Source organism: Engystomops pustulosus, chromosome 1, assembly GCF_040894005.1.
Source record: "Engystomops pustulosus chromosome 1, aEngPut4.maternal, whole genome shotgun sequence".
Taxonomy (NCBI): domain Eukaryota; kingdom Metazoa; phylum Chordata; class Amphibia; order Anura; family Leptodactylidae; genus Engystomops; species Engystomops pustulosus.
Window position 1 is genome coordinate 281,740,336 of NC_092411.1, and position 18,384 is coordinate 281,758,719.

Genomic DNA, 18,384 nt, shown 5'->3' on the forward strand with positions numbered 1-18,384 from the left:
AGATAGATAGATAGATAGATAGATAGATAGATAGATAGATATGAGATAGATAGATAGATATATAGATAGATAGATAGATAGATATGAGATAGATAGATAGATAGATAGATAGATAGATAGATAGATATATAGATAGATAGATAGATAGATAGATAGATAGATATGAGATAGATAGATAGATAGATAGATAGATAGATAGATAGATAGATAGATAGATAGATAGACATTACTGGTATGACTCTCCGGTGTGATTGTACATGTAGACCTCATGGCTGGAGCTGTGGGGTTTGTGCAGTGTTGCATATTTCCTAAACTGGGTTAACGTTAGAGAAGTTCCTTATTCAGCAAAACCTCAGTATAGATTTCTCAGAAACTGAACACCTTCCCTTCCTGCGGCGAGTATCAGGGGATTCTTAATTATTGTTTTTTTTTTTGTCCTTTTTTGAATTTTTTGCTCCATCAGTTTTATGGCCAGGACAAAAAAAATTCTTACATTGACCACATAACCACATTTGGCATAATTCTGGGAATATCCATCATCTGATGTCTTTTTTTGGCTTAGTAGATAGTTTTTCCACTCTTTCCAGTGGCAGGTTCTGTAGTATCTGCTGTATGGGAGGCATCTGACTGAAGAAGAAACCTTCCCTATTGTATTGTCTGTGGTAGTGACCAGTATAATAAAGCTAGTGTCAGACTGGCCCACCGGAGCATCAGAGGATCCTCCGGTGGGCCCCAGCTCTTACCTAATACTGGATCCTAGAGGTACAGCAGAAGACAATGGGATCTGTTTCCTAGGGAATGATGAAAGGTGGTCCTTCAGAATAATTTTGCCTGAAAGTGATACTGGTCACTAAAATAGAAGGCAAGGCATATATAAGAAGGGAAGGGTGCTAATCATTGTGATCGAGGAAGGACCATAGGATCAGAACTGACGTGATCACCTATTGATACCTTGTCTCTACCACTCAAGGTCAAGTTCTCGTGGCCACCAAAGTGGAGGTCACCTCATCTCATCGTCCATGTATGACGCACTTGGTGGTCTCAGCTTTTATACTTGTTGCCCCTGAAATTTAACCCCTGTAAGGGATTAGGTCCGGGATCGTCGTCTCCTGGGGTAGACGGGCACCATTCACCAGCACATAAGTAACTTCATTGTCCATACTGTGCGACTTGGGTATAACTGACCTCAGCTGGATGCAAATGAATCCTCATCAGTGGCAAAAACACCCAGCTTTCCCACATCCATCCGGCAACATACTCATTCTACACCCAAAATCTACTGTAGTGGCAGCTACCCTGCCACACCCCATAGATCTGAGATATGAGCTGTAAGGCTGACGCTTCTTTCTCCTCGCCTGTGATTGCCATCCAAATCTTCACATTGTACGTGATCCACGACTCTCACTCGTCCTTCTGCAGATCCCCTTTGGGAAGAATTTTTTTTTTTTTTTTTATGGCTTAAGGTTTAACTAGCCTTGGACCCAATGTACCAGCGCGGTGCGGGATTATGCACAAGGGGCCCAGGGGTAAATTTTACATTTTGATAAGTATTCATATTAGTGTGTGTTTTTCAGGTGCCGCCGCTATGAGGATTGCATGAGGAATATCCAGACATTTTGGAGGTTCTTCTTTTGCTTAGATCCATATTCACGGTTTGTGATTCCCCAGCATCATCACTCAGCAAAATACATTACTCAGCAGTAGGTGGCGATACTGAGCACAGGGAAAAGCCCCACCCATATACTAGGATCCCCCCAATCTATCCTTCTATCATCACATAATGAAATACAGGCGGTCCCCTACTTAAGAACACCCGACTTACAGACGACCCCTAGTTACAAACGGGTCTCTGGATTTTGGTAATTTACTGTACTTTAGCCTTAGGCTACAATAATCAGCTGTAACAGTTATCAAAAGTGTCAGCAATTAAGATTTATTGTTAATTCTGGTTCTTATGACAACCCAACATTTTTCAAATCCATTTGTTACAGAGACCAAAAATTTTTTTCGCTGTGGTTACAATTATAAAATATACAGTTCCGACTTACATACAAATTCAACTTAAGAACAAACCTACAGAACCTATCCTGTACGTAACCCGGGGACTGCCTGTAATCATCAGGCCCAGAAACTGACATAATATGGTGTCATAAATATGAATATGGGGTTCACACTATATGACGGTATTATGGGTGGTATTTTTGACCACTATATGTACAGGATCACCATGAATCTATGTTACCATATTTTCTGGGGTACTATATAAATAGCGCACAAAACTATGGCACCAAATGTGACTACTTCCCCCCTTATGCCATCTACACCCCAAGTGGGCGGAAATAAGCGCAATTCCTGGCCATATGCTGGGAATTGCACGTATTTCAGGGCCTGTATGACACAAAACTGGTGCACAAGACGTGATAAATGTGCCCCAGTATTTTTAGGGACTTTGGGGACCTTTTTGGGACAAGTGTTTTCTAGGCTGGCCTTGATACCCCCATGGCACAGGACTTATCATAAACTAAGCACACAGTTGTCTTAAGCAGGAGACTGGAGTCCATTTTGGCAAGCTTTGGCGAAGGGCAAAGCAGAGGACGTGGCCACGTTGGCAAAAAAGCTCCAAGATTAAGAGAAGAACCAGTGGTTAGTGCCTTTTTCTACTCCAAAAAGAGCATGATCCATTCTCCCCGTTGGGTCGGCTCCTATTTCGGGATGATTCTGCACATTATTATGAGGCCACGGACTGTATCTTGCAAATAAGTAGGTGCCTACGGGTGCATAGACCGGAACCTCACATATCCATGCCCTCTTCCATGATAGTCCCCCCTGGACTAGAGCTGCTCTGTACAATACATCATTCACACCCTCCGAGAGTTCATCTGGAAAACAGACACCCAAGACCTTGGCTTTGTCTATTGAACACAGTCGTGAAATTCTAAACCTCCCGTCCAGGGAAGCGCTGGGGCAGTGTAATTTTAGGAAAAAAAAACAGCAGAAAGAAAATCAATGCCTGGAGCAGGTAATGGGTCCATCCTCCTATCTATGACATGTTGAGTAAGTGGATTCATAAAAGAGGAGCAGAACTATATGGAGCATGGAGAGGAGGCTCGTGTGCATTATAAGCTCCCATGCTTGAAAGTCACATTTGTGGGAAGCTGGATATGTGACTCCAATATTAGACAGAAGCTTTTAGCTTATACATTTATCGCCGTGGTTTGTGGTTATGAAGTCAAAGATACCAGGAGTTGAGCAAGGTGACCAGAGCGCCGGAAGAGACACAGAAATACCAGAGCCATATACTACTGATCGCACCCCTTATAGGGTCCGCACGCTTATAGGATGGGGCATTGTTGGTCTGCCCAAATATCATCTCCTTATCTCTGTGCTATATGAACCAAGCACTCCGTATGGCCCCTTATCTCTATCCTAATTATAATACCGTATTTTTTAGACGATAAGTCGCACCGGATTATAAGGCGCACCATCAATAAATGCCTGCTAAAACGTCTAGGTTCACATATAAGGCGCACCAGATTATAAAGCGCACCTGAATATAAGGATGAATGACCAGCAGGTGGCAGACCTGTGCACAGTTCAAGGCAGCTGTTGTCTGTAAGTAGGGTTCATATATAAGGCGCACTGGACTATAAGGCGCACCTTTGAAGGAATTTTTGTGCGCCTTATAGTCCAGTGCGCCTTATATATGAACCCTACTTACAGACAACAGATGCCTTGAGTCGCACCTTTGAAGGATTTTTTGTGCGCCTTATAGTTGGAAAAATACGGTAATAATAATCCTTTATTCATATAGCACACACAGATTACGCAGCGCTGCACAGATCTTGCCAAATTGGTCCCCAAAGGGGCTCATCATCTAATCAACCTACCAGTATGTGGAGTGTGAGAGGAAAGCAGAGGACCCGGAGGAAAACCAATGCAAACACGAGAGAACTTACAAACTCTTTGTAGATGTTGACCCTGGGACATGAACCCAGGTCCCCAGCACTGCAAGGCTGTAATGCTAATCCTATATTGACCCTGCATATACAGTATGTCTAGTGTGACCCTGATATCTGTGCCCATAAGGAAGAGTTACCCACTCTATGTACTCTACATGGGCCATTTAGGTATGCCCTGAATCGGCTGTAATATATATATATATATATATATATATATATATATATATATACCATGTGTGCCCTGTATGTCTCTGCTCTGTATAGCCTTGCATAGCACTACAGTATATGTCCTATATGACCCCATTATATATGTATCATGTTTTATCTGTGGGCCACTACGACAGTAAGTAATTGTAATTTTACAATACGTTATAATAGTATTAGATTTGTCCTCCCCTTCTTATTGCTGCCCATTTCTTGCTACAAGACTCCTCTCAAGCTGCCCCTTTTCTCACGATTCCTCTACCTCTGAAGCATCCAGCTCATCATTTTTCTTCCATCCTTTGGACACTCTATTCGTCCAGTTCTGAGTACATACTCCCTTCTTTATTATTGCAAGCCCAGAAAAATGCCTTCACAGCCGCAGAACGAGACACGGCTCTTTCTCATCCAATGGGTTTTCACAGCGTTGATCGCCTGGCCAGCCCATGTCCCAGTTTTAATTAATCACTAGAGATGAGCGAGTATACTCGTCCGAGCTTGATGCTCGTTCGAGTATTAAGGTGCTCGAAACGGCTCGTTGCTCGGACGAGTATTTCCCCTGCTCGAGATCGAGCATTTAATTAAAAAAACACAGTGAAGAACAATGAAGAATAGAATAAAAACAGTGAACACAGTGAACACAGGATCATTTAAGTGAAAAACACAGTGAAAAACACAGTGAAGAATAGATTACAGATGTTCGGCACATCTGCTTACTTGTCGGGAGATACGCGCGGAACGGTGCGAACAAAATAGTATGTGAAGAACAATATATATGTGTGAAGAACACATTGCAGAACACGGTGAGCAGCACAGAGACAACGAGGAGCAGCACAGAGACACCGGGGAGCAGCACAGAGACACCGGGGAGCAGCAGCACGGAGACATGGGGCAGCGGCAGCACGGAGACATGGGGCAGCGGCAGCATGGAGACATCAGGCAGCGGCACGGAGCGGCACGGAGACATCGGGGCACAGAGACATCGGGGCACGGAGACATCGGGGAGCGGCGGGGAGCCGCACGGAGACATCGTTGCACGGAGACATCGGGGAGCGGCACGGAGACATCGGGGCACGGAGACATCGGGGCACGGAGACATCGGGGCACGGAGACATCGGGGCACGGAGACATCGGGGCACGGAGACAGCGGGGCACGGAGACAGCGGGGCACGGAGACAGCGGGGCACGGAGACATCGGGGCACGGAGAGAGCGGGGCACGGAGAGAGCGGGGCACGGAGACAGCGGGGCACGGAGACAGCGGGGCACGGAGACAGCGGGGCACGGAGACAGCGGGGCACGGAGACATCGGGGAGCGGCGGGAAGCCGCACGGAGACATCGTTGCACGGAGACATCGGGGAGCGGCACGGAGCGGCACGGAGACAGCGGGGCACGGAGACATCGGGGCACGGAGACATCGGGGCACGGAGACAGCGGGGCACGGAGACAGCGGGGCACAGAGACAGCGGGGCACGGAGACAGCGGGGCACGGAGACAGCGTATCTCCCGACAAGTAAGCAGATGTGCCGAACATCTGCAATCTATTCTTCACTGTGTTTTTCACTTAAATGATCCTATTCTTCACTGTTCTTCACATCTAACTTGTCGGGAGATAATATACGCGCGGAACAGTGAAGAATAGATTGCAGATGTTTGCATACATCTGATAACTTATCAGAAGACATTCTTTTTCAATTAATTAACACATTTTATTCCCGAACCATGGTCCCTTTGAAAAATGCTCGAGTCTCCCATTGACTTCAATAGGGCTCGTTATTCGTGACGAGCACTCGAGCAACTGGAAAAGTTCGTCTCGAATAACGAGTACCTGAGCATTTTAGTGCTCGCTCATCTCTATTAATCACCATAAATTTAAATGCTTCACTTTATTGAATACATCTGTGTCCCGTGCTGAGTATTTTAGGCTGTGCGGCTCGTTGTTCTTAGGACCCGCTGTGTGCGCTTGTATATAACCCCGCCGAGCCGGAGAAGAAAAATATATATATTTCTGCAGCATTTTATCCATGTGAGTGCCCGCGCTGTATGTTCAGCTCTATAGAATACCTGAATATACCCCTGTGTTCCAAATAGCACTTTGTCTCGCAACAAAAAGACTGCGCTCTTCTATTTTCCTGCTTCTCTTTTAACAAAAGTGGCTTATTTTTCACTGTTGACTGAAATTACGCTGCAAGATAATGGCTTGGTACGTCAAAAACCGCCCTGTTTAAATCACACGGCGCCATTAGCTGACCGACTCATAGCTAAGGGACAACATAAAAATACACAGGGACGTAGGTAAAATAAAGGAAAAAAAAATTGAATTAAAAAAAAATTCTAAAGTTGTAACAAATTGATCAAAAAACTAAAAGAAATGAGAAAATGTAGCATTTTCAAAACTCAAATAAAAGTTTAAATAATTTTTTCGGAATTGGAAATTTTTAAAAAAAATTACAAAAAATGAAAATGCAATTTAAAAAAATATCGTGAATTTTTTTTTTTTTTTTTTTTTTTTAAATCGTAACTTTTCAACCAACTTTGCATAAACTGATAGTACAACTATACAGGAAGTAAAATTTATTATCGGAGTAAAATGCTTCCTTCTCCACTTGCTTTGACTGTTTGATCATCTGATTTGTATTCATAAATCTCTACGTCTGTGCATTCCCACATTGAAAGAAATCCACCATCACAATCCATCATGATAAAGAAGGGGCACTTACTAATAGATCCAGGCACCGGGACTGTGATAATCTTCTTATATTTGTTAGCCATGGCCTCTTTCCTTCTAAAATCAACTTTTACAATTATGCTAATGATCTGAAGGGCTTGTGGGGTGTTACCAGAGCCTCTCTGTGTTGTAGCTTCACAGACTGTAACACTGTCACCTTTCCCTACTCCCTTTATGCTTCTCCCTTCCTCTGCCTGCTGTAATCTTACTCAGTGTAATATACTGTGAAGCTGCAGCACGAAGAGGCTCTGGTAACACTCTATGGAGTCTTTCTAGCTCATAAACATAATTATTAAAGCTGATTTTAGAAGGAGAGGCTATAGATAACAAATATAAGAACATTACCATAGTCACAGTGCCTGGATCCATGTGTAAGTGCTTGATTTTGATGGTAGATTTATTTTACGGTTTTCTTTTGTAGTTCTTGATGTCCCAATCAGTAGAGTTAAAAAAGAGAAGGAGTAAGCGCCTCTCCGTTATGTGCTCCCACCCATTATGACCCACACCTGTTTTTGGCTTCAAAAACTGCATCAGAAAACCTAAACATAAGCTCTTAGAAGGGAGGAGTAACCCCGTCACTTTCAGCTTGATTAAAAAAATGGAGCTATTCCCTTCCCTAGAGATGCATATTCCAGTCTGTACAGTGTGTGTCTATGGAGATCACATCTAATCTCCTTATGTTTGGTTACACAGCTCTAAGAAGGGAGGAGTAACCACTTCACTTTAGGCTTGATAAAAAAAAAATCAAGCTATTCCCTCCCCTAGAGATGCATATTCCAGCCTCTACAGTGTGTGTCTATGGAGATCACATCTAATGTGATCCCTGTGTTTGGTTACACAGCTCTGAGAAGGGAGGAGTGACCCCGTCACTTTCAACTTGATCTTTGAAAATACTGCGATCTTTGAAAATACTACTCATAGCATACTACAGCCAGTGAGAATGGAGAGCCCCCCTCCACACACACACACAATATCGAAAATCATCTGAAATGACGGTTACGCTTTAAGTACACATTCAATTTTAATAAAAAATGTTAAAAATTTCAGAAATGAAATTGACTTTTTCACAAATACTCAAAAACGTAAGGTTTTTAATTTCCCCTCTTCTTGTCTCATTCCAGCTTCAAGCAGCGGCCAGAGAAGCAACAGAAGAAAAACAGCCTCCGAAATCTCGAGCAACAGACAGAAGACAAAAGGTTTTTATATGGATCTATTTAACTAATTGTGTCTTTAAGCCGTAAAGTGCCTCTTATAGGAAAAAGAGAGAGAGAGAGAGAAAGAAAAATTGCAATTGTTTTCGACTGAATAGGGAAATCAATGTCTTGTGTCTGGGAGGTAGCGCTCCTTCTCTATTCTCTGGATACAAACACGTAGGGGGGGTGGGGGGGGGGAGAAAAAAATGCGTATTTACAGTGGCGGGTAAGAATTTCCACATAAGGACTCGGTGAATAGGAAATATAATGACTTCTTTCTGCAAACCTATTATCTCTGTAGTGCATTAGAGTGTAATCTCCGCAACATGTGTCATGAATAGGAGCGCCGAGGCTCGCGCCAATCTATATGTTTATCGTTATCCCGCGCTACTTTCCATCTGGCTGCTGTCAGGAGACTGCGGGACGTCCGCGCTCCATCCCCGGACCCGTCTCCGGTGACATTTATAATAGCGCCATAGCGCCTTCCCTGGCTGGGTTATCCGGCTACTTACTCATTCAACAAGGCAACCTGCAAGCCGGAGATAAGCCGCCACCTTTACAGATAAACATATACGTTTCACACTTCACGCATTCAATTAAAAAGTAAAAAAAAAAAGTAACAAAAAAAATTAAAAAGTAAGAAAAGAAAAAAATTGACAAAACTTTTTCCAAATGTGTTAATCAGCGGAGACGTGAGGACACCTGTCTGGCAGTGGATACAGCGATTTTTAGAATATATTTTAGGGGGGGGGGGTGATGTTAAGATTTGGCAATGTGCATAAATTTACAACACAAAAAAGGTTAAAATTGACTCATCCGAAGATTCGGGATTCAGAACGCCGGAGTCAGGCGTCGCGAGCAGGGAGCCGGGTGCCGGGAGGGGGACTTAGAGACGATACTTTTAGGTTTTGCCTGAGGGGTCGGAATGTGTTGGAATGTGAAAGGTCATGGGAAGATACATATGGAAATGTCTTTACAATTCTATGTAGATGATAGTTTATGGAAATTATGTATTTAAATGTTAAAGACAGGAGGAAAGGAAAGTAATGTACAGCGTGTGCACAATGCCGGAGATTTATCAGTACAGAAGTTTTCTGTCATATAAGCCCTAAAATAATCGCAAAACCGAACCACCAGGAATTAGTATTATTTCCCACTTTATGCCACCTACACCGCAAGTCAGCATAAAGTGTTGTACAGCCAACAGTGGAGTGCACCAGTGCAGGGCTATCCTGTCTCATGTCTTCAATTGTTTAGCCCTGAACAGTCATCAGTAATAGCGCAATTCTACAACAGGCATACAATTGTACGCCAGCTGGATATGCCACACGGTGCACACTAACGTATATTATAATAGTGAGTGCAGCTCTAAAGTATAATAAAGGATGTAACTCAGGGTCAGTACAGGATAAGTAATGTCATGTATGTACACAGTGACTGCACCAGCAGCAGAATAGTGAGTGCAGCCCTGGAGTATAATACAGGATGTAACTCAGGATCAGTACAGGATAAGTAATGTCATGTATGTACACAATGACTGCACCAGCAGCAGAATAGTGAGTGCAGCTCTGGAGTATAATACAGGATGTAACTCAGGATCAGTACAGGATAAGTAATGTCATGTATGTACACAGTGACTGCACCAGCAGCAGAATAGTGAGTGTAGCTCTGGAGGATAATACAGGATGTAACTCAGGATCAGTACAGGATAAGTAATGTCATGTATGTACACAGTGACTGCACCAGCAGCAGAATAGTGAGTGCAGCTCTGGTGTATAATACAGGATGTAACTCAGGATCAGTACAGGATAAGTAATGTCATGTATTTACACAGTGACTGCACCAGCAGAATAGTGAGTGCAGCTCTGGAGTATAATACAGGATGTAACTCAGGATCAGTACAGGATAAGTAATGTCATGTATTTACACAGTGACTGCACCAGCAGAATAGTGAGTGCTGCTCTGGAGTATAATACAGGATGTAACTCAGGATCAGTACAGGATAAGTAATGTCATGTATGTACACAGTGACTGCACCAGCAGCAGAATAGTGAGTGCAGCTCTGGGGTATAATACAGGATGTAACTCAGGATCAGTACAGGATAAGTAATGTCATGTATGTACACAGTGGCTGCACCAGCAGCAGAATAGTGAGTGCAGCTCTGGGGTATAATACAGGATGTAACTCAGGGTCAGTACAGGATAAGTAATGTCATGTATGTACACAGTGACTGCACCAGCAGCAGAATAGTGAGTGCAGCTCTGGGGTATAATACAGGATGTAACTCAGGATCAGTACAGGATAAGTAATGTCATGTATATACACAGTGACTGCACCAGCAGCAGAATAGTGAGTGCAGCTCTGGGGTATAATACAGGATGTAACTCAGGATCAGTACAGGATAAGTAATGTCATGTATGTACACAGTGACTGCACCAGCAGAATAGTGAGTGCAGCTCTGGGGTATAATATGGGATGTAACTCAGGATCAGTACAGGATAAGTAATGTCATGTATGTACACAGTGACTGCACCAGCAGCAGAATAGTGAGTTCAGCTCTGGAGTATTATACAGGATGTAACTCAGGATCAGTACAGGATAAGTAATGTCATGTATGTACACAGTGACTGCACCAGCAGCAGAATAGTGAGTGCAGCTCTGGAGTATAATACAGGATGTAACTCAGGTTCAGTACAGGATAAGTAAAGTCATGTATGTACACAGTGACTGCACCAGCAGCAGAATAGTGAGTGCAGCTCTGGAGTATAATACAGGATGTAACTCAGGATCAGTACAGGATAAGTAATGTCATGTATGTACACAGTGACTGCACCAGCAGAATAGTGAGTGCAGCTCTGGGGTATAATATGGGATGTAACTCAGGATCAGTACAGGATAAGTCATGTCATGTATGTACACAGTGACTGCACCAGCAGCAGAATAGTGACTGCAGCTCTGGAGTATAATACAGGTTGTAACTCAGGATCAGTACAGGATAAGTAATGTCATGTATGTACACAGTGACTGCACCAGCAGCAGAATAGTGAGTACAGCTCTGGAGTATAATACAGGATGTAACTCAGGATCAGTACAGGATAAGTAATGTCATGTATGTACACAGTGACTCCACCAGCAGCAGAATAGTGAGTGCAGCCCTGGAGTATAATGCAGGATGTAACTCAGGATCAGTACAGGATAAGTAATGTTATGTTTGTACACAGTGACTGCACCAGCAGCAGAATAGTGAGTGCAGCTCTGGGGTATAATACAGGATGTAACTTGGGATCAGTACAGGATAAGTAATCTCATGTATATATACAGTGACTGCACCAGCAGCAGAACAGTGGGTGCAGCTCTGGGGTATAATACAGGATGTAACTCAGGATCAGTACAGGATAAGTAATGTCATGTATGTACAGTGACTGCACCAGCAGCAGAATAGTGAGTGCAGCTCTGGGGTATAATACAGGATGTAACTCAGGATCAATACAGGATAAGTAATGTCATGTATGTACAGTGACTGCACCAGCAGCAGAATAGTGAGTGCAGCTCTGGAGTATAATACAGGATGTAACTCAGGATCAGTACAGGATAAGTAATGTCATGTATGTACACAGTGACTGCACCAGCAGTAGAATAGTGAGTGCAGCTCTGGTGTATAATATGGGATGTAACTCAGGATCAGTACAGGATAAGTAATGTTATGTATGTACACAGTGACTGCACCAGCAGCAGAATAGTGAGTGCAGCTCTGGGGTATAATACAGGATGTAACTCGGGATCAGTACAGGATAAGTAATGTCATGTATATATACAGTGACTGCACCAGCAGCAGAACAGTGAGTGCAGCTCTGGGGTATAATACAGGATGTAACTCAGGATCAGTACAGGATAAGTAATGTCATGTATTTACAGTGACTGCACCAGCAGCAGAATAGTGAGTGCAGCTCTGGGGTATAATACAGGATGTAACTCAGGATCAGTACAGGATAAGTAATGTCATGTATGTACACAGTGACTGCACCAGCAGCAGAATAGTGAGTGCAGCTCTGGAGTATAATACAGGATGTAACTCAGGATCAGTACAGGATAAGTAATGTCATGTATGTACACAGTGACTGCACCAGCAGTAGAATAGTGAGTGCAGCTCTGGTGTATAATATGGGATGTAACTCAGGATCAGTACAGGATAAGTAATGTCATGTATGTACACAGTGACTGCACCAGCAGCAGAATAGTGAGTTCAGCTCTGGGGTATAATACAGGATGTAACTCAGGATCAGTATAGGATAAGTAATGTCATGTATGTACACAGTGACTGCACCAGCAGCAGAATAGTGAGTGCAGCTCTGGAGTATTATACAGGATGTAACTCAGGATCAGTACAGGATAAGTAATGTCATGTATGTACACAGTGACTGCACCAGCAGCAGAATAGTGAGTGCAGCTCTGGAGTATTATACAGGATGTAACTCAGGATCAGTACAGGATAAGTAATGTCATGTATGTACACAGTGACTGCACCAGCAGCAGAATAGTGAGTGCAGCTCTGGGGTATAATACAGGATGTAACTCAGGGTCAGTACAGGATAAGTAATGTCATGTATGTACACAGTGACTGCACCAGCAGCAGAATAGTGAGTGCAGCTCTGGAGTATTATACAGGATGTAACTCAGGATCAGTACAGGATAAGTAATGTCATGTATGTACACAGTGAATGCACCAGCAGCAGAATAGTGAGTGCAGCTCTGGGGTATAATACAGGATGTAACTCAGGGTCAGTACAGGATAAGTAATGTCATGTATGTACACAGTGACTGCACCAGCAGCAGAATAGTGAGTGCAGCTCTGGAGTATAATACAGGATGTAACTCAGGATCAGTACAGGATAAGTAATGTCATGTATGTACACAGTGACTGCACCAGCAGCAGAATAGTGAGTGCAGCTCTGGGGTATAATACAGGATGTAACTCAGGATCAGTACAGGATAAGTAATGTCATGTATATACACAGTGACTGCACCAGCAGCAGAATAGTGAGTGTAGCTCTGGAGTATAATACAGGATGTAACTCAGGATCAGTACAGGATAAGTAATGTCATGTATGTACACAGTGACTGCTCCAGCAGCAGAATAGTGAGTGCAGCTCTGGAGTATAATACAGGATGTAACTCAGGATCAGTACAGGATAAGTAATGTCATGTATGTACACAGTGACTGCACCAGCAGCAGAATAGTGAGTGCAGCTCTGGAGTGTAATGCAGGAGTAAACTTATAAATCGATATATAAAAAGAAACATTATTAAAAGCTATATATTCTCTCAGAGGATATATCATCCCTTTATTGCCAATACAGTTTTGCTCCTTGTGCACTTGCTGTATTATCGTCACAGATGCTGTAATGATAAGCACTTGATCTTTTTTCCCATAATGCTTTGTGCTGTAAAGAAAATGTAACGGAGCATCAGTCACTTGGATAGCAGCTGGGTAATAGTATGCAGGGATGGAGACAGCCATTGGATGACCTAGGGAAGACCTTCTTATAGTGTATTCTAGTGCGTCATGTCTTTCAGATCAATACCCGCATTAAACGCTACCCTTATAGTGTAATTGCCTCCTGCTAGTTAAGAACTTAAGATCAAGGCTTAGAGTCCATGGATGCAATACATTACTCCAATGATAATGCTCTCTTAGTGTGCACTGCTCAGTTTATGTTCAGCTGAGTAGGGGCTTTCTTTCTTTAGATGGTATATATACTCATCTATAATCCTAGTTCCTAGTCTCACAGGTTACAAAGGTCCTTGTACATCTGTATAGATGGAGCAGTTTGGAGCTAGGAGGTAGGTGGTGGAGCAAGAGGGGAAGCTGAAGCCTCCTGAGGTATCTAGTGGTGCCAATGGGACAGGTACATACACTGGCGCTCATACTTATGGTTAATCCCCCTCCCATGACTTCAATTTGGGACCTTCTGAGCTGAAGAATGATAATATTAATGATATTCTAATATTTGTTGACTGATGCTTCCCGTTCTGCTGCGGTAGAGGAAGAGAGAGCTGTTACACAAAATGATTTACAGAGTTTATTCAAAAAATAATATTTTAAAGTCATAAGTTACATAATTTTAAATTTTTTTACTGTGTATGAGGGTTTTTGCTTAAAATATAATATGACTATAGTGGTAATTCTGGCTATGAATTATAGATATTTTATTAACTGACTTGTCAAATTCCCCTGTAACACGAATCCCCTCTCCTGCTTTTGAATAGAGATATACAATCTAAAATGGGATTAAAGATGTCCATCAGAATGTGTAAAACAAGACTGGTGCTTCCCGTTCTGCTGCGGTAGAGGAAGAGAGAGCTGTTACACTCAGTGCCTTGACACAAAACAATTTACAGAGTTTAGTCAAGAAATGATATTTTAAAGTCATTAGTTACATAATTTTCAATTTATTACTATGTATAAGGGTTTTCACTTCATGATATGATATGACTTTAGTGGTAATTCTGTAATTATGGCTATGAATTATAGGTATTTTATTGACTGACTTGTGAAAGGCCCCCGTAACGTGAATCCCCTCTTCTGCTTTTGAATAGAGATATATAATCTAAAATGGGATTAAAGATGTCCATCAGAATTTGTAAAACAAGACTGATGCTTCCCGTTCTGCTGTGGTAGAGGAAGAGAGAGCTGTTACAGAGTTTAGTGAAAAAATTATATTTTAAACTCATTAGTTACAAAAATGTAACAAAAATGTTAAAAAGATGTTTTACTATGTATAAGGGTTTTTGCTTTATATAAGAAATGACTATAGTGGTAATCCTGTAATTATGGCTACAAATTATAGATATTTTATTGGCTGACTTGTCTAAGATCCCTGTAACGTGAATCCCCTTCTCCACTCCTGAATAGAGATATCATGTGTATAATCTAAAATGGGATTAAAGATGTCCATCAGAATTAGTAAAATGTGATCAAATTAAAGCAGAGATTAGTAATATGTGCTCAGAGGTTAAAACATACAACATTTTGCATATGTAAAGGTCACGTAATGCTAATGCCCTTATCAGGGCTCGCACTCAGACAGCCATTATGTGTCTGGGTACACACGCCAGATAGCTGGTGGCCCTAGGCTCATTCGACAGGGAGCGATTCTTCCCAACTTCTCTGGCAGCAACTAGTTACCCCTGGACTGTTACCCATATGGTGATGCAAGGTTGGTAGACGTCCATCACAATACGACCTTGATGTAGATCTAAAAGTAACTTTTCTGGTGGGATCATTTATTCTGCATTATTACTTTAAAAATGTAAACTTTGTCTCAGTTAATTCCCAGGTTGGTCAACACCCTGTTCTACATCTACTATACCTACCTATCCATAGGTAGTGATGAGCGGTACCAAACCTCAGTGTTCATGTTCATATGGAACACAAGTGGTTCAGGTCCACAGAGTACAAACCCAGACTTCAGTCAGAAGTCAGGGTTAGGTTCACCCCTCTCCCTGTCGGATAACCCCTTTAAAGGGTCAGCCCACCCACCATTAACATAATGAGTGTTACCGGTGGGTGAACAGACTCATTTAAATGGTTGCACCAGTCGTGGATATTCCAATTCAGGTCCAATAACCTACCAGACCCAAATACTGATAGGTCCGCTTATCACTATCCATAAGGCTTATCCAACATTCTTTGACCCCGTTGCCCTTGAGCTTCCCAACTGGTTGGTGGTATTATTGCACAGGCCTCTAGAAGCAGTGCTTTGGTTGGTGCATGATAAAGGTTAAAAAAGTGGATCCAAAATAAAAACTTCATGCCCATTTTTCCTTTGTTGCTAATGGGTTAACACCTGAAATCGAAGGTATCTCCAATCGCGGGTGTTAGAGGCGGGTGTCGGCTGTAATATACAGCTGACACACGCAGCTTCTGATGGTCGCCTCCGTTCCTCAGCTCATGCCAGGAGCTTGACATAATAGTACTTCATAATGCAGGAATACACGTGATTGGATTTTGGCTCAATCGAGCCAACTTTCATGCGACAGAAATCTTGAGGCGGGCTGTCGGACGATCCAACGGATTCGGAGTGAGAGTGGGATTTAACTTTAAAATTGTGTCGCAAGCCATGCACTTACATGCATCGGGAAGAAGAAGGTGAACTCCTGAGCGGGGAATGTTAGTGAATTGTGTAGGAGTGAATGATCGTCGGACACTCCGTATTTCGGGAACTCTGTCGGCCGGGTAAGTAAATGTGCCCCATTTTGTCTGTCTGCTCTGAGCAATAATTGTAGGGTCAATTGGAAAACACAGGCTTATTAGAAAGTTGATATCACTGGTTGATCTGTAGGACATTCACCCTACAAGCAAAAACTCTACTTTTTTCCCTTGTCTATGGTTCTTCCATGATACGAGACAGCCTCTGTCAGCATTACGGCTGTAGACATGTCGAAAATGAACACTTCGATGATGAAGATTTGAAGGTCATTCCATCATGTCACCCGTTTGAAGGATCTGTCATCAGGTGGAGGCCTCATATCTAGAAATTGTTCGTGTGGCAACTTCAAAATTCTTGTCACAGAAGATCAGACGTCAAATTGTTCTCCCGTGACAGATTCTCTATGGTTCTAATGATCAATGGCCGCCTATTTCATCATTTGACCAATTTGATTCCTCAAACAAACCTTGGCGTAAAATGTCAGGGCCACATTAACAAGTCATCACTCCTTGTCAAGTGAGATTTCGGATATATTGACAGCACCTCATAAATTTTCTAGTCATAACCCATTACACCGCTGACACATCCTCCAGCATTTAATGAGACGTGCGATACTCAGCTCTCTCCTGGAATGACAGAGAAATTGGTGTGTACCTTCTTTTAATTGTGACACTCCGGAAATCTCGGGCGACACAGGTAAAACAATGTAGCAGCTGTTCAGACTCATTGTATAAACGGAGGGGCTGATCCTCTAAGGGGTGAGGGTAAATGTCTTAAGCGCGAAATCTTACTAATTACTGGCCTTGTATGTCATAGACCTGTGTGATCACATAGTATTGAAGGTCAAGTTTCCTCGGGGGTGGGATTCCAATTTCTAGGAACAGGTCCCCTAGGATCAAAGTAAATTAATATTATGCAATTCACAATTGTTTTTACTTCGGAAACTATAAAACTTGTTCTTATTTTAGTATAAGCCATGATTTAATCCATGCCATGCCGAGGGAACGGCCGAAACTGTATGCTAACCTCTAGTACTCATTGGTCCATCTGCTTGGGGGAGGGTCAATGTAGATGGTTACTTCGAGGATTTAGATGCACCTAGCTGATCTGGTGGCTCAATCCTTGGATCCAAATCCATTGAGAATCTTAGGAGATATGGGTGCTATGACTCAAAAATTATATAAAATATAACAAGGATATGACAACATAGTCAGGTAATCTGGGTTGGAAGATACAGTTACAGCACCAATGACTCAAAAATTATCACCAGTTGACTTGGAAAGTAGAGAAGTCAGATATGTGCTACACAATAGTTGGTAAATCACAAGTATATCTGGATAGGTCATGGATTTGGTACTGGTAGAGTTGGGTATTGGATACAGCAAAGCAGAATAGATGGCACACAATCTTGTCCAAGTCCATTGAATGTCCATTTGCTGCAATAGATCAAAAAAAGAGCCGAAACTTGAACAGTAAAGAATTTATTTTACTGAAAGCAACAATCAGTAGAAAAAGTAGTTGGTTTTTACGGTGGGGGAAGGGATTGCCAATAAAAAGACAAGCAACCCTTGCATTAAACATACAAACATCCTTAAAGGACACAGACATGTCCTACTAAGATGTTCCTCAGATGTTTTTTTTTAAATTATAACTCTATACCCTTCGATTGTGTAAATATAGAATTCTAAAAATTATTCTAATTAGCCTGGGGAGCTGTGGTTATGGAACCAAAGCCTCTCAAATTTTTGTTTTTTCGCTCCCCTGTTGCGTTAGCAGTCCCGCCTGCTCCGGCCCGTCAGCTGCTCTACCAGGAGGAACTGCTAGTGGAAGGGGGATAGTGAATATATTGAAATACAAGGCCCTCTGAGGTGCTAAGGTAACGTAGCCCCAGGCTAATTAGAATAATTTTTATAACTCTGTATTTCTACAATCGCAGGGTATAGCGTTATAGTAAAGGAAGTCAAGAGGAATATTGTTCCTCAAGAACATCTTAGTAGGACACATCCACATGCTGGTAGATGTCTTTTAAAAAGGTATTATGCTCTGAGGTTTAACTAAATGTGGAGGACCGGTTCCCCTGGGGCCACTAGATA

The 18,384-nt window shown here is 42.4% G+C and overlaps 1 protein-coding gene across 1 annotated transcript in view; it reads left to right on the forward strand.

Annotated features, from left to right (window-relative positions):
* GFRA4 (GDNF family receptor alpha 4) overlaps nt 1-18,384 on the forward strand; it is a 312,918-nt gene that overhangs the window by 201,913 nt on the left and 92,621 nt on the right. Inside the window, exon 2 of the mRNA XM_072126343.1 lies at nt 8,009-8,083. Coding sequence (XP_071982444.1) covers nt 8,009-8,083 — 75 coding nt within the window. The remainder of the gene's footprint in view (nt 1-8,008; nt 8,084-18,384) is intronic.